General features: G+C 44.9%; 1 protein-coding gene across 7 annotated transcripts in view; it reads left to right on the top strand.

Moving 5' to 3' along the window:
- The window catches only part of GARNL3 (GTPase activating Rap/RanGAP domain like 3), a 238,284-nt gene that overhangs the window by 201,311 nt on the left and 16,172 nt on the right, over nucleotides 1–20,801 (top strand). For all 7 annotated transcript variants that reach the window (XM_073314501.1, XM_073314498.1, XM_073314496.1 and 4 more), the window contains 4 exons: nucleotides 3,638–3,704; nucleotides 5,619–5,726; nucleotides 6,270–6,388; nucleotides 7,533–7,668. In XM_073314501.1, the coding sequence (XP_073170602.1) occupies nucleotides 3,638–3,704; nucleotides 5,619–5,726; nucleotides 6,270–6,388; nucleotides 7,533–7,668 (430 nt within the window). The remainder of the gene's footprint in view (nucleotides 1–3,637; nucleotides 3,705–5,618; nucleotides 5,727–6,269; nucleotides 6,389–7,532; nucleotides 7,669–20,801) is intronic.

The following is a 20,801-nucleotide window of genomic DNA, read 5'->3' as shown; positions in this document are numbered from 1 at the left end:
CAGTGAAACTCCCACACCTTTTCTGCCCTGCCTGTCCTTCCTGAACAGTTTATATCCATCCATGACAGTATTCTAGTCATGTGAGTTATCCCACCAAGTCTCTGTTATTCCAATCACATCATAATTCCTTGACTTTGCGAGGACTTCCAGTTCACCCTGCTTGTTTCCCAGGCTTCTTGTATTTGTGTATAGGCACTTGAGATAACTCGCTGATCGTCCCTCTTTCTCAGTATGAGGCAGGAGGCCCCCCCCCACACCCGCGCTGTCCTGCTCGTGCTTCCTCCCGGTATCCCATTTCCCCGCATACCTCAGGGCTTTGGTCTCCTTCCCCTGGTGAACCTAGTTTAAAGCCCTCCTCACTAGGTTAGCCAGCCTGCTTGAGAAGATGCTCTTCCCTCTCTTCGTGCCTGCTTGCAAAGATGCTCTTCCCTCTCTACATCAGAGCTATCCAAAAAAGGAGGACCTGAGGGGGTGCAGGGTCAGCTGGGGGCTTTATACTGGTGCTGTGAGCGTGCGGCATCGGAGGGTGCTCGAGCCACCCCCAACAGGTACCACTGAGGGAAAATTTTCTGGTGACTGTGCTTGGGATGTGCATACACCTACAACACATCTCAAACAACAACAGTTACGAAGGTTAGTAACTGTTTTTTCTAGGGAAGTTCAAGGCCATTCTCCAACAGCGCTGTTTTCCTTCTTCCTTGGACAGACCACCTAAACTAAGCATTTCCACCCGTCCCACCGCTTCCTTGAGTATTACAGAAGTCTTGATGTGATAGAGCACGAGTCATTTTCATCATGCCCAGATGGACCAGGAGGTTCTAGTTTCCAGTTCTCCTGCATGTGTCAGCCTGACCACTAGTCAGCGTTAATTGTTTTCCAGACCTTTTGGCTCAAGAAAAAGGCAAGATCAGACATCCCAACCCGGAATTCTTCATCTCACAGGTTGGTATTTGGATGGGCATTGGATCTAGAATGTTCCTGTTCCCAGAATGTGCAAGCCATCCTTATTAATAGTAGAATGGACTCTGTGATAAATGAAGGGGAGGGAGTAGCTCCCTTTTATGGACACCCAGCCAACCAGTCAGCTATAAAGTCACTCTTGTTGGCTGTTGTCTGCTTGCTTAATCTGTAAAGGGTTAAAAAGTATCCCTGGCTAGGTTAAAGAAAGGGAGTGGACACCTGACCAAAAGAGACAATGGGAGGGCTAGAACTTTTTAAAATTGGGGAAAAAAACTTCCCTTTCTCGTTGTTGTTCTCCAGTGACGGGGGACAGAGCAGGACAGGGCTGAAGTTATGCTGTAAAGAGCTTTAAAACCAGGTATGAAAAAGCATCAACCCTACCTCATCAATCATACCTCAACCCTACTTATGTGAAACCCCCAATATGTCAGTAATCAGGGAATGTCTAGGAAGATGCAATTAGGGTTATTTCTTTTAGTTCTTATTGGCTTGTGGACTCCTCTGTACTAACCCCAGGTGCTTTTGTTTCGCTAGTAACCTTTAAGCTAAACCTCAAGAGAGCTATCTTGATGCTTAATTTTTGTAATTGCTTTTTTTTAAAATCTAGCAAAAGCCTAAATTCCAGATGTAATTTCTTTCTTTTTGTTTTTAATACAATTTACCTTTTTTAAGAACAGGATTGGATTTTTGGTGTCCTAAGAGGTTTGTGCATATGTTGTTTAATTAGTTGGGGGCAACAGCTAATTTCCTTTGTTTTCTTTCTCAGCTCTTCCGCAGAGGGAGGGGTGAAAGGGCTTGAGGGTACCCCACAGGAACGAATTCCCAAGTGAGCCTTCCTGGTTTCCAAGGGTTGTTTTTTTTGTTTGTTTGTTTTTTGTTGGGGTTTTTTGCACTTGGCTGGTGGTGGCATCTACCCATCCAAGGTCAGAGAGAAACTGTGACCTTGGGATTTTAATACCAGTCTTGAGTGGCCAGTATTAATTTTTAGAATCCTTATGGGTCCCCACCTTCTGCACTCAAAGTGCCAGAGTGGGGAATCAGCCTTAACAGACTCCATGAGAAAATGTTGTCTTGTCAATTGGAAGCGTTTCTCTATCTGGGCCCAGCAGCTCTATTGAGTCTCCTGAGTCAGCAGGTATCCCTGATATCCCACATTACCTTCTTATGCTCAAGAAGTTTGGCCTTTCCCTTAGCTTCATACAGGTTCACCTAGCAGCAATCAGCACATCACCCTTCATCAGACAGCTGTGCTGCCTTATTCACCCCATCACCTCCAAGTTTTTAAAGGGTTTTAATTAGAACTTCCCCACGAGTAATAAAACCAACCCCTCAATGAGATCTTAATTTAGTGCTTCCAACAGTCACTGTGCCACCCTTCCAACTCGATGCTTTACCAATCTATGAAGATTCCCTATCTTGCTGCTATCAGCTCAGCCAGACAAATAAGTGAGCTAGGAGCCCTGATGGCAGACCCTCCTTATACTACATTTCATAAAGACAAGATCTCACTACAACTACACTTGAAATTCACCCTTAAATCAGTTTAGGAATTTCACATAAACCAGAATATGCACTTACTTGTGTTCTTTCTGAAGGCCCACACATCCATCAAAATAAGGAAACTTCATCTCTGTTATGTGAGACAAGCTGTAGCCTTTTACCTACAGAGAACGGAACAAATCAGTCACCTAGGCTGTTTCTGGCCACAGCAGAACAAGTCCAAGGACAAGCTTTTTCCTCTCAGAGGATCTCTGGCTGCATCCTACTTTGTTATTTACTGTCTTATCGCACACGGGATATGGGCTTACTCTAAAAGAACACAGGCAGCCTCAGCACCATCATTCCAACAAGTACCTCTGTTTGACATTTGCAAGGTGGTGATGTAGAGTTCCAGGCACACATTCATGAGACATTATGTCTTGGGTCAAGCCTCCTCTGCTGACACATCCTTTGGGATAGCGGTTCTGCAAGCAGCCATCCCAGCTGCATCCTTGCATCTTCCTTTTCTCTGAGTACTGCTTGTCAGTCACTCACAGTGGAATACACACAGAGACCAGCACTCAAAGAAACAAGGGAATTAAGTAGTCTTCATTACTGGAGTTCTTCAAGATGTGTGGTCCCTATCTGTATTCCACTACCTACCCTCATTCCCCTCTACTTCGGATCCTCTCTGATCTGCAGTAAGAGGAACTGGAGAGGGGTCAGTCCGCATCATCCTTTATGCCCTCAGTCTGGAACACGAGGGGAACAACTACGTAGGCGGAGACAGACACTACTTGCTAGAAATCTCCAGTCTCCGACACATCAGCGCACAGTGGAATACAGATAGGAACTACAGATCTTGAAGAATCTACAGATCTCCAGTTATAAAGGGTAAGTAACTTCCCTTTTTTAAACATCTGTGTTTCCAGATAAGGTCTGTTACTGCATTATGATGTTACTATAGAAAATATTGATTGGAAAACTAATTGAATCCCTTACTAAGAGTGGATTTACAATGAATGTCAAATAAAGGCATAGATACAGACGGCTACACTTGAAAAGGACAGATTTTGTTCTGAGCTGCAGGAGTGCATCTCCACTAACTCTGGGATAAAGTGTTGCATTTTTCTCAAAAGCAGTTTGTAATAACCTCAGTATCCAGTCTGCCCACTACCCTTACCCATTATCATTGCAGGTTAATTTTGTTGCAGCTATTGATGTATATGAAGATGGTGATGCTGGTCTACTGTTGTGTTATAACTGTAAGTGCTGTTTTATTTGATCCAGGCAATAGCAAAGAAAGTTTAAAAACATTAATATATCAGTCTGCTTGTATCAATTCTGTTTGTCTGTGGGATATGATTCTACATATTGCTAAGTTAGCAGTTTTTCAATATAATTTTCATTATTGTTTTATGACAAGCTGTGCAGAATGTAGAAACATCAGCTACCTGCTTCTATTTTCAGGGGTTCAAATGAAATTCTCCAATTTTGGAGAACCACCTCTGGAGTTAATTGCTCACTAAAATGTCAGCTCTGAGGTATCCATTATTATAATTGCCTTTCTTTCTTATATGACCCCATTACCAGAGTGTTTGAGCCCCTCACAATCTTTAATGAATCATCCAATGATTAGGACTCTGGCTTGAGACTTTGATGCAATTCCTTGCTCCAGCACAGACTTCCTGTGTAACCTTGGACAAAACAATTAGGTCCCAACTTTTCATCAGTATTTAGACATTGCTGTGCTCTGCACTGCAATGCCTACCTGATTTAGGAGACTATGTGTCATTTTCAAAAAGGTTTCAGGCACTTACGAGCCTAATCCTGTTGATAGTCAATGGAATTTAGGCTCATAACTACCAAAATTCCTTTTGAAAATGAGACTTAGGATCTTAAATTAGGTAGGCACTGCAACACTGAGTGCAGCAATGCTTAAATACCTTTAAGATATTGGGCCTTAGTCTCTATGCCCAGATCACCATCTGTAATGAATGTCATAGCATTTCTTGACGGCACAGAGAAGTTGTGAGGATAAATATATTAAAAATTGTGAGGTGCTCAAACATTACAGTAATGAAGTCCATATAAGTACCTGTTGATACAAAAGGCTAGACATGTGAGGAAGTAGTGGCATCCTTTCAGACAAAATTCAAGAGTTCAATCCGAGTAAATAAAAAGAATGGGGAATTGTAAGCTGGTTTTCAGTTTTACTAGAATCCCTGTTGTGTGAACTACTCATAGAAAGACGGTGACTTTCTTGATTTCAGCTTTGACTTTGCAGATGTACTGATAATCTTTAAGTATATTATTCCTGGCTTTTATAATTCATAATTGAAAGAAATCCTGCAACTAGGGAAATAGATGGTGATTCATAGTTCACATTGGATAATCACTGTAATAATAATGTTCTTTGAGTAATCAATGAATCCAGATTTAAAAAGCCAGTCAGTGGAGTCCAGCCTCCCTTACTGGCTGACCTATGCTTTTATTCTTTCCTTTTTGCCTTTTAGTATTGGAAAATTGCCAGTTTTATGATTAGAAGTAGGTGCTGTAGAAGCACTTGCTGATGGAAGAACATGCAGTGCATGAAAACCATGAATTTGATAGAATTTGAGCCATTGTAAAAATAACACCCCAGTTCCTGAGAGACTGGGTGCACAAGTCATTTGATTAATAAAACCTCTGTCTAATATCCCCCAGGCCTCATAGGGAAGTTTCTCTTCTCTGTACATTTCAGTCTTTGGGGAGTGTGAACTTTGCTAATGTATGACTGCATAAAGGGTGTTTCATGCTGGCCAACAGATACTGTGCCATTGACGTCAACTTCAGAACGTTTCTTGCCCATGTCTCTAGCCACAGAAAAGTAATGGAGGATCAGGGAAGCAAGCAAACACATGATTTCATAAAATATTAATGAATTGTAAAATAAATTATAAATAGCTTTGACATCAAAGTAGACACTTAAAATCAGATTTTACCACAGATGAGACACAATATATTATATATTCTATATTACCTCTGTTTTTCTCCCTTTAAAAATTGTAGTCAGTAAATTCATGTTCTTATGGTTTTAACAGCTGTGCAGGAAGATATAATCCAATTTTCTAAGCCATTTTATTTAATGTCAGTTTGTGTCATTTTCTGTGTGAGGTAACAGATGTTTTTTGTTACAGATGTCTGCTACTACAGAAAGGTATGCCCCTATAATGGGGTTTCTCCTTTGGTCCAGACATCAGCATCAGACTTCCACTTTAGTTGGAACCAGGTTCCTTATGCTATTGGTAAGAAAAGGCTGTGGTAATCTAGTAGGATGGTTTAACATTTTCATTTGGTTTGGAATTGTACTTGGCCCCTACTGGAGCAGCAGTGGGTATTACAGAAATGCAGCCATGTCACACTCAGTTCTAGGGCTGTGCCAGTTCACCTAGATTTTTGCATTTGATAGTTTAGAAATGCTATTCTATATCTATTTGGCAGATTCTTTCCGTGCAAAAACAAAATTCTGAAATCATTGGCTTCTTTTTCTTGTTCTCCTCAGCCCGTTCATTTCCTCCTGCTCTATTTGAGAGATTCCATCTACATCCTACTAAATGTGGAGAGTCAGGTAGTCATACAGGCTTTATGCAGCTGGACACCCATCAGCATTTAGAGGCTGTTTAAAAACTTCTAAAATATTTACACTAGAGAGTGGAGATGCTAGAGAAATTCAGATTTTCAGGAAACTTCTAGAATCTTTTAAAAACTCTAGGTGCTTTTGTAAAACATCTGATACAAATATATGTTCATAATTTTTCTCACTAATAGCAGCCCTTGTTCCCTTGCAGTTTGTGCTTTCCCTTATATCCTGGCCTTCACTACTGATTCCATAGAGATACGATTAGTGGTGAATGGGAACCTAGTCCACACAGCTGTGGTGCCTGAACTTCAACTTGTTGCATCAAGGGTAAGACATAGGAAAATCCTGTTGGGCCCCTGTGTGAGGTCTCATTACAATGTGTATGTGCAGTTCCTGGTAACACAGACTTCTGGGTGTGCAAGCATAGAATGGAGATAGTCCCCTTCAGAACAGTCTATTAAAATCACAAAAATAGTTGATCCTATATGAGCAAGTTAGGCTGCAGATTATATATGTAATTTGAAACTGTATACTTAGATGTATGATCTTAAAGAAGCACAGGACTGCTCATTTCATTGACTGCAGTGACCATATATATTCCTTATTTGAGTATAAATCTCAAATCCAAGTGCAGCACTATCATTTATATTACCATTGCTTACCCAGAGATGCTCCTTTTCAAATGTCTTTCCCAGTTTCTTTCATTTTACATAGTTAGGAATACCCCTTTCTCTTTTCCACTTGACATTCCTCTGACTGAACACAGGGTAAAGGGGTTTGGTGAGTCACCAGATGTGAGTGCATGGAGTAAGTGCAAATAGGCCAACTTCATCCTTGCGTAATTCCATGACTTCAAGGATGAAGATGGCTTAGTATGTTTTGTGCTTAGCCCTTATATATGCACCTGGAAAAAGGAGGGAGAATTCTCTATTTGTAATAAGGAACAGTGATAGTAAAGGAAAGATTAGGCTACATTTTCTAACTTCATATGAACACAAGTTGCTTATTGAGCCAAACCCTTGGACTCTGGTCCAGTTCCTCAGTTTTATTTGAGGAGCACACAGCATACGTGGGAGGGTAGGAGTGTGCCAATATGGCTTGGTGCTGTTTTTGACCTTCTCCTATTCCTGGAGCCATTTGGGCTGGTCACCTTTGTCCTTCAGGCTACTCTAATGTGCACTGATTGCCAACAGGGCCAAGGGGCCCAGTCAGGAGTTGACAGCTCTCCAGAAAGCCCAGGCCATACCACCTTCTCTAACTGCGAGTAGAGGGATCATGTAGGAGCTGGCTGCTCTGCCAACTGTATACCACCAGAGGATTCTTGGATGTCCGCTCCAGATATCTTTAAGGCCTTTCCATTGTCAAATCAGCATACAATGGCTGCACCATGTAAAGGACAACTCTTTGGGCACGTCTCAATGATAAACTGGGAAGTCTTGCTGTGCTAACAATGTGTTCTTTGTCATTTCAGTCAGATATTTATTTTAAAGCTACTGCAACAGTAAGTGGATCATCCAATAGCAGTTTGAAGGAAACCAGTTCAAACAGTTCTCCTCAGACACCAACAGCTCATGAAATGCCAGAATTCCCTTCTTCCTCAGCAGAAGGTAAAGTATTGTTGGGGCTGGTTGTGTGATGGCTTTGAATTGCTCTGGCAGTTATCACATTTCCAATACCTCTGGGCTTTTGGTTTGGTGAATTTGGAGGTGGTGAAAGATTTTGGATTGACAACGCTTGGGGCTGAAGACCGAAATTTTCTGTTTATTCATAGAAGTGGCTGTGCAAGCTTGCTCTACTTCACCTCCTGCCAATATCCCTCAGCACTGCTCTGGAGGGACCTTTCCTAAGAGGAGGAGGAGGAAAAGAATCCATTTTCAATGGCCTGCTGAATCTTTGACAACTGTTTTTCAGGGATAAGACTGCAAACAAAGATGCCAATTATGACGGGAAGTTCAGAAAAGAGAGAGTTGCCTACTAAGAACTGAACTGAGACACCCTCCCAACACCCAGCTCTTTTCACCATGGGAGTATTACAGTTCCTTTATAGAATGAAAATAGTAATTAGGCAGCCCCAGCCCCAGCCCCAAAGAGCTTGCAATATCATTTTAGATATGACACGATTAGGGGGGATAAATATGAAATGACAAGGGCCCAATAACAAGATCACACACTGTACACCAGTGGTTCTTAACTAGGGTAACAATTACCCCTGGGGGTACGCAGAGGTCTTCCAGAGGATACATCAACTCATCTAGATATTTGACTAGCTTTACAACAGGCTATGTAAAAAGCACTAGCAAGGTCAGTACAAACTAAAATTTCGTACAGACAGTGACTTGGTTATACTACTCTATGTATTATACACTGAAATGTAATTACAATATTTATATCACAGTTGATTTATTTTATAATTATATGGTAAAATGAGAAAGTAAGCAATTTTTCAGTAATAGTGTATCGTGACACTTTTGTGTTTTTATGTATGATTTTTGTAAGCAAGTAGTTTTTAAGTGAGGTGAAACTTGGGACAACAAATCAGGCTTTTGAAAGAGGTACAGTAGTCCTGGAAAGGTTGAGAGCCACTGCTGTACACCTCTCTAGCTCAGTTAAATATGCTACTGCTGCTGTATAGCTGTGATAGAAAAAAAAACAGGGAAAGTAATAATTTTAGTTCTTCAAGTGCTTGCTTACGTCCATTCCATGTTAGGTGTGTGTGCTCACCACGTATACCAGTGCCGCAAGTTTTTCCCTCAGTGGTATTTGTGGGGGACTGGGTCTGGTGCCTGCTGGAGTGGCGCACATATGCCGCGATATAAGGGGCGCCACCAGCTCCCGCCACCCTCAGTTCCTTCCTTCTTACAACCAGTGATGGTGCTAGTACATTTCTTTGCTTCAGCAAACCTTTTCTTCCATAGAACTGTTCATAAGAACAGCATAAGAACATAACGATGGCCATACTGGCTCAGACCAAAGGTCCATCCAGCCCAGTATCCTGTCTACTGACAATGGCCAATGCCAGGTGCCCCAGAGGGAGTGAACCTAGTGATCTCTCTCTTGCCATCCATCTCCACCCTCTGACAAACAGAGGCTAGGAACACCATTCCTTACCTATCCTGGCTAATAGCCATCAATGGACTTAACCTCCATGAATTTATCCAGTTCTCTTTTAAACCCTGTTATAGTCTTAGCCTTCACAACCTCCTCAGGCAAGGAGTTCTACAGGTAGACTGTGCGCTGAGTGGAGAAGAACTTCCTTTTATTTGTTTTAAACCTGCTACCCATTAATTTCATTTGATGGCCCCTATTTTTTATATTATGGGAACAAGTAAATAATGTTTCCTTATTCACTTTTTCCACACCACTCATGATTTTATATACCTCTATCATATCCCCCCCCTTAGTCTCCGCTTTTCCAAGTTGAAAAGTCCTAGCCTCTTTAATCTCTCCTCATATGGGACCCATTCCAAACCCCTAATCATTTTAGTTGCCCTTTTCTGAACCTTTTCTAATGCCAGTATATCTTTTTTGAGATGAGGGTACCACATCTGTACGCAGTATTCAAGATGCGGGCATACCATGGATTTATATAAGGGCAATAAGATATTCTCCATCATATTCTCTATCCCTTTTTTAATGATTCCTAACATCCCGTTTGCTTTTTTGACTGCCACTGCACACTGTGTGGATGTCTTCAGAGAACTATCCACGATGACTCCAAGATCTTTCTCCTGATTAGTTGTAGCTAAATTAGCCCCCATCATATTGTATGTACAATTGTGGTTATTTTTTCCAGTGTGCATTACTTTACATTTATCCACAATAAATTTAATTTGCCATTTTGTTGCCCACTCACTTAGTTTTGTGAGATCTTTTTGAAGTTCTTCACAGTCTGCTTTGGTTTTAACTATCTTGAGCAGTTTGGTATCATCTGCAAACTTTGCCACCTTGCTGTTTACCCCTTTCTCCAGATCATTTGTGAATAGGTTGAATAGGATTGGTCCTAGGACTGACCCTTGGGGAACACCACTAGTTACCCCTCTCCATTCTGAACATTTACTATTTATTCCTACCCTTTGTTCCCTGTCTTTTAACCAGTTCTCAATCCATGAAAGGTTCTTCCCTCTTATCCCAAGACAACTTAATTTACATAAGAGCCTTTGGTGAGGGGCCTTGTCAAAGGCTTTCTGGAAATCTAAGTACACTGTGCCCACGGGATCCCCCTTGTCCACATGTTTGTTGACCCCCTCAAAGAACTCTAATAGATTAGTAAGACATGATCTCCCTTTACAGAAACCATGTTGACTTTTGCACAACAATTTATGTTCTACGTGTCTGACAATTTTATTCTTTGCTATTGTTTCAACTAATTTGCCCAACTGATGTTAGACATACCAGTCTGTAATTGCCAGGATCACCTCTAGAGCCCTTCTTAAATATTGGCGTTACATTAGCTATCTTCCAGTCATTGCGTACAGTAGCTGATTTAAAGGACAGGTTACAAACCATAGTTAATAGTTCCGCAATTTCACATTTGAGTTCTTTCAGAACTCTTGGGTGAATGCCATCTGGTCCTGGTGACTTGTTACTGTTAAGTTTCTCAATTAATTCCAAAACCACATCTAGTGTCACTTCAATCTGTGGTAATTCCTCAGATTTGTCACCTACAAAAGACGGCTCAGGTTTGGGAATCTCCCTAACATCCTCAGCCGTGAAAGCTGAAGCAAAGAATTCATTTAGTTTCTCCGCAATGACTTTATCATCTTTAAGTGCTCCTTTTGTATCTTGATCGTCCAGGGGCTCCACTGGTTGTTTAGCAGGCTTCCTGCTTCTGATGTACTTAAAAAACATTTTGTTATTATCTTTTGAGTTTTTGGCTAGCTGTTCTTCAAACTCCTTTTTCACTTTTCTTATTACATTTTTACATTTAATTTTGCAGTGTTTATGCGCCTTTCTATTTACCTCACTAGGTTTGTTGCAAACCTTTCTATTGTACATAGTTATATCAACTAGTATTAGTTCCCTTAGTGTGTTTAGTTAGTTTTAGTTGTCCCAAATGGGACTTAGGCTCGGGACGGAGCTTACCCTGCTCCCTGGGTTTTAAGAACCGCGACCGCTGTAAGAAACCCATTCCGGTCAGTGACCCCCACACCAGTTGTTTAAGGTGTTTGGGAGAATTTCACATCAGTGACAGGTGTCAAATATGCAAAAGCTTTAAGCCTCGCACTAAGAGCAGGACATTTGACTTAAAGTGCTCTTTATGGAGTTGGCACTGACATCAGCACCGGAACAGCTGAGATCGGACTCCGCACCCAGCACCGTGGCGTCAGTGCAGAGCAGCCCGCGGGTGCCATCATCAGACAGATGACCATCCACCTCCCCAGCACCAACCAGTAAAAGGAGGAAGACCGGGAGAAGTCAGTCTCCTGCTCGCAAGGGCAAGGAGAGGGCAGGAGGCGAGTCTAGACCCAACGAACAGCAGCTCATCGACTCCAAGTGGGAGGTGCCTTCAGTTGAGCAGGTTAGCCCATCCCGGGATGTGCTGGCCACCCCGGACAGCAGTATGGGAGTCCAGCACCTGGTGATGCCGTTAACTGTTAACCCCAGAGGCCCTGTAGGCGGCGTAGAATATCTTGTCCCACCCGGTGCCACCCACACCGGCGACGGCAGCTCCCAAATCAAGAGGTAAGCCTGCCCTTGGACCTCCCCCTCAGTCCCCATCAATGCTGTACCGCTCGCCACTTCAGGGAGCGTCCCACCAGTGCTTGCCCACGCAGAGCCATGCTTTGGACATAGGGCTATATACCAATTGGAGCCTGGGAACTCAACGCGGTGGATCATCTCCTGCATACACATCCCACTCGGAGTGTGGCGGTGGACACAGCCAGGACCAAGACGCCTGGTCTGCCTTGGTGCGGTCCCAGTCTCCGGAACATGGCCCTCCATCCCTGGGCTCAGAGTCGGACCAAGAAACCCTACAGGTGGGGCAAGGTCCTCCACTGGTGACACCAGTTCTCCCTGCGGCACTGTCAGCACTACCGTGGCCACAGGGTCAGTGGCCCATGCTGTGGCACCCTTAGAACCTGTGGGGGTTCACGCAGCTACCCCAAAGGTACAAGTCAGTGTTGGGAGTCTCTGACAAGCCCTCTGCCACGGTCTCCTGCCCACCTGAGACTAAGGCCGCCATGCCTGGGACCCCCCCCGTGTCCAACAGATGGGGGAAGAAGGCCATGCCGATCAGGTCACAGAGGTGGTGACTCTTGCTGCACCTACATCCTCTTTCTCATCACCCGATGAGGCCATCATGGGACCCCCGTCTACAGTCCCCCAGGACGATGCCACAGCTCATCAGGAGCTTTTGAGGAGGGTAACCTCAAACTTGGGGCTAGAAACCAAGGAGCCCTCAGACACTCTCTTCAACATCCTCAGCTCCGCAGCAACTGCTGGAGTCGTGCTGCCAGTACATTAGGGGGAGGCCAAGATTACCAAGGCCTCTGGCAGACCCCTGCATCAATACCCCCAGTTTCCAAGTGGGTGGAGTGCAAGTACTATGTGCTCACTAAAGGGTATGAATACCTGTATACCCATCCTTCCCCAAACTTGCTAATAGTGTCCGCTGTCAATCAGCGGGAAAGACAGGGACAAACGGAGGCTGTTCACAAAAATAAGGAGGCGAAAAAGTTGGACGTTTTTGGGGGAGAGGTTTATTCATCATTGAGCCTACAGCTGAGGGTAGCAAATCATCAGGCTCTAAGGAGCTGTTACGATTTTAATATTTGGTAGTTGATGGCCAAATTTGTTGACTCCCTCCTAGAGGACCCCAGGAAGGAATCCCAGGCCATCTGGAAGAGGGGCAGGGAGTGGCAAAGGCAGCACTTGCAGGTGGCTTCGGACATGGCTGACTGCAGTATGGACCATGCCCTCAGCCATAACCATGAGGAGGGCAGCATGGCTGTAGTCCTCGGGCCTATGAGTGGAGGTCCAACAGTCCATCCAGAACCTCCTTTTCAATGGCCAAGTTCTGTTTGTGGAGAAAACCGACGATAAGCTGCACGGGTTAAAGGACTTGTGCACCACACTCAAGACCCAGTGCCTCTACCTGGAGCAGCAAAGAAAGCATTTTAAGCAGGAGCCTTTCCAGAAGAAGGGCAAGGGCTACCAACACCATCAGGGCCAACAGCCCTCTATCTTGACACAGGCCAGCTCTTCGCCCTCCCAGCAGGGGTCGAAACGGGCATTTTGAGGATGCGTCCAAGGACGACATTCCAGCCACTGTCCTGGATCCTGCCCCCTTCTGTTTCTCCAATCAACTTTTTCATTTTTCCTCCCAGCCTGGGTGTCTATAACATCAGACCATTGGGTCTTCAATACTGTGGTGCAGGGCTATACCCTCCAGTTTGTTTCTATCCCCCATCCCTCCCCTCGGACCCCTCTCACGAGAGTCTACTGCATCAGGAGGTGCAAGGCTTGCTGCAGATGTAGGCCTTGGAAAAAGTCCCCCTAGACCTTAGGGGCAAGGAGTTCTACTCCTTTTACTTTCTGATCCCAAAGGTCCCATCCTGGACCTGCGAGCCCTCAACAAGCATCTCAAGAAGTTGAGCTTCCGCATGGTTTCCCTGGCCTCCATCATCCCCTCCCTGGATCCGGGAAACTGGTATGCCGCCTGTCCTGTCCCCTGCTCACTTGCAACTTCCCAGTTCCTAATGGGATCCAAACCCTAAAATAAATTCATTTTACTCCGTATAAAGTGTATACAGGGTAAACTCATAAATTGTTATCCCTCTAGAACACTGATAGAGGGATATGCACAGCTGTTTGCTCCCCCAGGTATTAATACTTGCTCTGGGTTAACTAATAAGCAAAAAGTGATTTTATTAAATATAAAAAGTAGGATTTAAGTGGTTCCAAGTAATAACAGACAGAACAAAGTGAATTACGAAGCAAAATAAAACAAAAACACACAAGTCTAGGCCTAATACAGTAGGAAACTAAATGCAGGTAAATCTCGCCCTCAGAGATGTTCCAATAAGCTTCTTTCACAGACTAGACTCCTTACTAGTCTGGGTCCAGCAATCACTCACACCCCTGTAGTTACTGTCCTTTGTTCCAGTTTCTTTCAGGGATCTCTTTGGGGTGGAGAGGCTATCTTCTGAGCCAGCTGAAGACAAAATGGAGGGGTTTCCAGGGTCTTTGTTCTCCTGTGTAACATCACAGTCACAAGATGGAGTCTTTAGCCACCTGGGCAAGTCACATGTCTGTGAATGATTCAGCTTTTTGCAGGCTGACGCCATTGTTTACATGTTAGTTTGAATGTTCCCGGGAAAGCTCAGATGTGGATTGGCATCTCCCAAAGTCCATTGTTAGTTAAGTACTCCCAATTACTTGAATAACCCCTTCACACGATGTTGACCAAATCTGCCTTATGTGCTTCCTACAGCAGACACTTTAAATACAAGCATAGAGCCAATGCTCATAACTTTAGATATAAAAATGATACATGCATACAAATATAATGAATATATTCAGTAGATCATAGCCTGTGCAAAGATATGTTACATGGCATATCTAGAATAAAACATATTCCAGTTATGTCATATTTACACTCATAAGCATATTTCTTTAAAGTATTATGGGGTGCAATGTCACAGCGCCCTTGACTTAAAGGACTCGTACTTTGATATAGTGATCTTTCAAGGACACAGACGCTTCCTCCACTTCACAGTGGGATCCGCAAACTACCAGTTCACAGTGCTCCCCTTCGGCCTGGCTATGGCACCGAGGGTGTTTACAAAATGCATGTCAGTGGTGGTGTCTCACCTCAGGCGTTCAAGTATCCTGATCTACCCGTACCTGGACGACTGGCTGGTCAAGGGTCACTCCAGATCCCAGGTCCAGGACTCCTTCGCGATGCTGTTGACCATGTGCAGGAGACTAGGCCTGTTGATAAACGAGGAAAAATCAACATTAGTCCCTGTACAAAAGATAGAGTTTATCAGGGAGGTCCTTTACTCCGCCAGAGCAAAGGAGTTTCTGCCGCATCACAAGTTCGAGACCATGAGGGACCTCATTGCTGGAGTCTCTGCATTTCCTCTCACAATGGCCAGTGTCTGCCTACGGCTGCTGGGCCACATGGGCGGTGTGCACATATGTCGTCCGCCATGCGAGGCTCCGAAATGCGATCCCTCCAGCAATGGCTGGCTATGGACTGTGCCCTGTCCAGGGATCACATGGACAAGGTCATCACCATCCTATCAGAGGTACTCACAGTGCTGCAGTGGTGGACCGACCCTGGAACAGTCTTCGAAGGAGTCCCGTTCGATACCCTGTGACCTTCAGTGTCGCTGATATCAGATGCCTTGGACTTTGGCTGGGGAGCTCAAGGCACGTGGTCCGCAGAGGAGATGACGTTGCATATAAATGTTAAAGAGCTCAGGTCAGTTTGCCTGGCCTGTGGAGTGTTCCTCCTGCAGTTATCCGGCCAAGTGGTTTGAGTGCTGATGGACTACACAGTCTCGATGTTTTACATCAACAGGCAAGGAGGAACGTGCTTGTCGGCCCTCTGTCAAGAGGCACTCCGCCTATGGGATTTCTGTATCCAGCACGTGATCCACCTGGAGGTGTATCACCTTTCTGGCGTCAGGAACTTGCTGGCAGATTGCCTCAGCAGGTCCTTCTTTTCTCACCACGAGTGGTCGCTCCACTCAGTAGTGTTCCAGATGCTCTTCCAGAGGTGGGGAACTCCCCGAGTAGACCTGTTCGCCACCAGGCAGAACAGGAAATGTCATCAGATTTTCTCCCGGCAGGGTCTTGGCAAAGGTGCTCTTTCAGATGCCTTTCTCCTGTCCTGGTGGAGAGATCTGATGTATGCGTTCCCGCCCATCCTGCTAGTCAGCAGATGGATAAGGCTCGAGTCATTGTGATCGGTCCAGTGTGGCTGTGCCAGCATTGGTTCGGCACGCTATTGGATCTGGTAGTAGTCTCCCATGGCCTCTGCCCAGCCATCCGGACCTTCTCTCACAAGACCACGGTCATCTCCTGCACCCCAACCTTGCCTCCTTCCAGCTCATGGCGTGGATGCTGCATGGTTGAACCCAGAGGAACAAGCCTGCTCCAGGGACTTGCACCAGGTCCTTTTGGGAAGTGGAAAACCCTCCACTAGGGCGACTTACCTGGCGAAGTGGACGAGATTCTCCCACTGGGTGTCTAAAAGTAGCGTCTCTCCAGTGCACTCTTCGCTGCAGTCAATCTTGGAATACCTACTCCTCCTGAAAAATCAGGCCTGGCCCTCTCGTCAATCAAGGTTCATCTAGGTGCCATCTCGGCTTTTCATCCACCGATCCAGGGTAGATCGGTGTTCTCACACGAGATGTCCATCAGGTCTCAAAAGGCTCTTCCCTCCTGTTAAGGATCCTGTCCCATAGTGAGACCTCAGTCTGGTTCTCTTCAGATTCACGGGTCTGCCTTTTGAGCCCTTAGGCTCTTGTTCCCTTTCTCACCTGTCATGGAAAGTCGCCTTTATTGTGGCAGTGACATCGGCTAGAAGGAATTGCCATATGCGATCTTCTACAAAGACAAGGTACAGCTGCGACCCTAGCTGGCCTTCCTGCCGAAGGTGGTGTCTTCCTTCCATATCAACAAGGACATCTTCCTCCTGGTGTTCTGTCCTAAGCCTCACAAGACGAATGAGGAGAGGCGGCTGGACGTCCAACGTGCCTTGGCATTTTACCTGGAGCATATCAAGTCCTTTTGCAGGTTGACACAGCTCTTCATTGTGACAGTGGACAGGATGAAGGGCCTGCCGGTCTCCTCTCAGAGGATCTCTAACTGGATCACTTCCTGCATCTGGACCTGTTATGAGTTGGCGCAGGTTCAGCCACCGCCATTGGTGAAGACCCAGTCGACGAGAGCAGAAGCGTCCTTGGCGGCCTTCCTGGCACATGTCCCCCATCCAGGACATTTGCAGAGCCACGACATGGTCTTCAATGCTCATGTTCACAGCACACTACACCACGCCATCATCCAGCAGGCCAGGGATGACGCTGGGTTTGGCAGAGCTGTGTAAACATACAAAATGGAAAATGACTGCCTAGGAAGGAGTACTGCAGAAAGGGATCTGGAGGTCATAGTGGACCATAAGCTAAATGTGAAGCAAATATCATTCTGGGATGTATTAGCAGGAGTGTTGTAATCAAGACATGAGAAGTAATTCTCCCATCCTACTCCATGCTGATTACGCCTCAACTGGAGTAGTGTGTCCAGTTCTGGGCGCCACATTTCAGGAAAGATGTAGACAAATTGGAAAAAGCCCAGAGAAGAGCAACAAAAATGATTAAAGGTCTCGAAAACATGACACATGAGGGAAGACTGAAAAAATTGGGTTTGCTTACTCTAGAAAAAAGAAGACTGAGAGGGGACATAACAATTTTCAAGTACGTAAAATGTTGTTACAAGGAGGAGGGAGAAAAATTGTTCTACTTAACCTCTGAGGAAAAGACAAGAAGCAATGGGCTTAAATTGCAGCAAGGACAGTTTAGGTTGGACATTAGGAAAAACTTTAACTGTCAGAGTGGTTAAGCACTAGAATAAATTGCCTAGGGAGGTTGTGGAATCTCCATCGTGGATTTTTGAGAGCAGGTTGGACAAACACCTGTCAGGCATGGTCTAGATCAGTGGTTCTCAACCTTTTTACCATTGGGGGCTGCATCCATTACTACCGGTATGGCCCTGACGATGTCACATGGGTTGCAGCTCTGTGCTGATTGGGCTGCAGGTTGAGAACCACTGATCTAGATAATACTTAGTCCTGCCATGAGTACAGGGGACTGGACTAGATGACCTCTCAAGGTCCCTTCAAGTGCTACAATTCTATAATCTGTTACCTATGTGGGTATTTATAGATTGTAATCAAGTCATCCCTTAACCTTCTCTTTGTTAAGCTAAATAGATTGAGAGAATCTATTCCTTGAGTCATAAGGCATGTTTTCTAATCCTTTAATCATTCTCATGACTCTTCTCTGAACCTTCTCTCCAATTTATCAATATCCTTCTTGAGTTGTGGGAACCAGAACTGGACATGATATTCCAGCAGTGGTTGCACCAGTGCCAAATGCTGAGGTAAAATAACTTCTGTACTCCTATCGGGGTTCCCCTGTTTATGCATACCAGGATTCCATTAGCTCTTTTGGGTCCTGTGCCACACTGGGAGCTCATGCTTAGATGATTATCCACCAGGTTCCCCAAATCTTTTTCAGAGTCACTGCTTCTTAAGACAGTGTCCCCTGTCCTGTAAGTATTGCCTACATTCTTTCACATAACAAGAACCTAATGCCTAGAAACTGAAGCCAATCAAATTAATATTAGAAACAAGACACACATTTTTAACTATGAGGGCAATTAACCATTAGAACAAACTACCAAGAGAAGTGGTGGATTCTCCATCTTCATGTCTTCAAATCAGACTGGATTCCTTTTTGGAAGATATGCTTTAGTTAAACACAAGTTATTGGGCTCATTACTGGTGTAACTGGATGAAATGTAATGGCCTGTGATATACAGTTGGTCAAACTACAGGAGGGTAAAATGAGGGAAGATATGAGCACTTAGCACACAATTGAGGTATTGAAAACAAAATTAATCAAGGAGCCAAAGGATACAAAGAGAAGAAATTACTGAATTGCCTATATACTAATGCGAGGAGCCAAGGAACAAACAAGAGGAATTGGAATTGCTCATTTATCAGCATAAATCTGATGTAGTTGTATTACTGAAACTTGGTGGGATGATTTGACAACTGGAATGTTAAAATCAATGGTTATAACCCATTTATGAAGGGCTGAGTGGCAAAAGGGGAGAGGGAGCGGAACTCTGTCAAACATTAACTGTTTCCAAATCACTGATAACTCAGAAGAAAATGATCTTGGTTATGTTTCAGTGTCCTAACACAGAGGTTCTCAACCTTTGTCCTACTGAAACTCCCTCAACATGCTATAAAAATTCCATGGCCCACCCATGCCACAACAACTGTTTTTCAGTAGATTAAAAGCCTGGGCCGGTATTAGGGGGTAGCAAGCAGAGCAATTGCCCAGGGCCTCACGCCACGGGGGGCCCCACGAAGCTAAGTTTCTCAGGCTTCAGCTTCAGCCTGGGGAGGAGGGGCTTGGGCTTCAGCCCTGACCAGCAGGGCTCAGAATTCAGCTTTCTGCCCTGGGCCCCAGTGAGTCTAATGCTGGCCCTGTGGTCTGGTTTATTTTCGCAGACCCCCTAAAACCTGCTCACGGCCCCTGGTTGAGAACTCCTGTCCTAACAGATAAAGCACAAGATTGGGTACTAGTTGATGTCTGCTACAGACCCCCCATATCACACTAGGGAACAGGATGACTGACTCTTTACACATGTATCTATAACGTGTAGGGGGGAAAAACTGTGATCCAGATGTGGCGTCACCAGTGCCGAATAGCGGGGAATAATCACTTGCCCCAATCTGTTGGCAATGCTCCTACTAATGCAGCCCAATATGCCGTTAGTGTTCTTGGCAACAAGGGCACATTGACAGGTTTCAGAGTAACAGCCGTGTTAGTCTATATTCGCAAAAAGAAAAGGAGTACTTGTGGCACCTTAGAGACTAACCAATTTATTTGAGCATGAGCTTTCGTGAGCTACAGCTCACTTCATCGGATGCATACCGTGGAAACTGCAGCAGACTTTATATACACACAGAGAATATGAAACAATACCTCCTCCCACCCCACTGTCCTGCTGGTAATAGCTTATCTAAAGTGATCATCAGGTTGGGCCATTTCCAGCACAAATCCAGGTTTTCTCACCCTCCACCCCCACACACAAATTCACTCTCCTGCTGGTGATAGCCCATCCAAAGTGACAACTCTTTACACAATGTGCATGATAATCAAGTTGGGCCATTTCCTGCACAAATCCAGGTTCTCTCACCCCCTCACCCCCCTCCCAAAAACCACACACACAAACTCACTATCCTGCTGGTAATAGCTCATCCAAAGTGACCATTCTCCCTACAATGTGCATGATAATCAAGGTGGGCCATTTCCAGCACAAGGGCACATTGTTGACTCATATGCAGCTTCTCGTCCACTGTAATCCCCAGGTCCTTTTTTGCAGAACTGCCACTTAAGCAGTCGGTCCCGAGCCTGTAGCGGTGCATGGGATTCGTCCGTCCTAAGTGCAGGACTCTGCACTTGTCCTTGTTGAATCTCATCAGATTTCTTTTGGCCCAATCCTCCCATTTGTCTAGGTCACTCTGGACCCTATCCCTACCCTCCAGTGTTTCTACCTCTCCCCCCAGCTTTGTGTCCTCCACAAACTTGCTGAGGGTGCAATCCATCCCATCATCCAGATCATTAATGAAGATGTTGAATAAAACTGGCCCCAGGACCAACCCCTGAGGCACTCTGCTTGATACTGGCTGCCAGCTAGACATCGAGCCATTGATCACTACCCGTTGAGCCCGACAATCTAGCCAGATTTCTATCCACTTTATAATCCATTCATCCAATCCGTACTTCTTCAACTTGCTGGCAAGAATACTGTGGGAGACCATATCAAAAGCTTTGCTAAAGTCAAGGTATATCACATCCACCCCTTTCCCCATGTCCACAGAGCCAGTTATCTCATCATAGAAGGCAATTCAGGCATGACTTGCCCTTGATGAATCCATGTTGACTGTTCCTGATCACCTTCCTCTCCTCCAAGTGCTTCAAAATGGATTCCT

Source organism: Lepidochelys kempii, chromosome 16, assembly GCF_965140265.1.
Source record: "Lepidochelys kempii isolate rLepKem1 chromosome 16, rLepKem1.hap2, whole genome shotgun sequence".
In the NCBI taxonomy this organism is placed as follows: domain Eukaryota; kingdom Metazoa; phylum Chordata; order Testudines; family Cheloniidae; genus Lepidochelys; species Lepidochelys kempii.
This window is presented reverse-complemented; position numbering and strand designations above follow the sequence as displayed.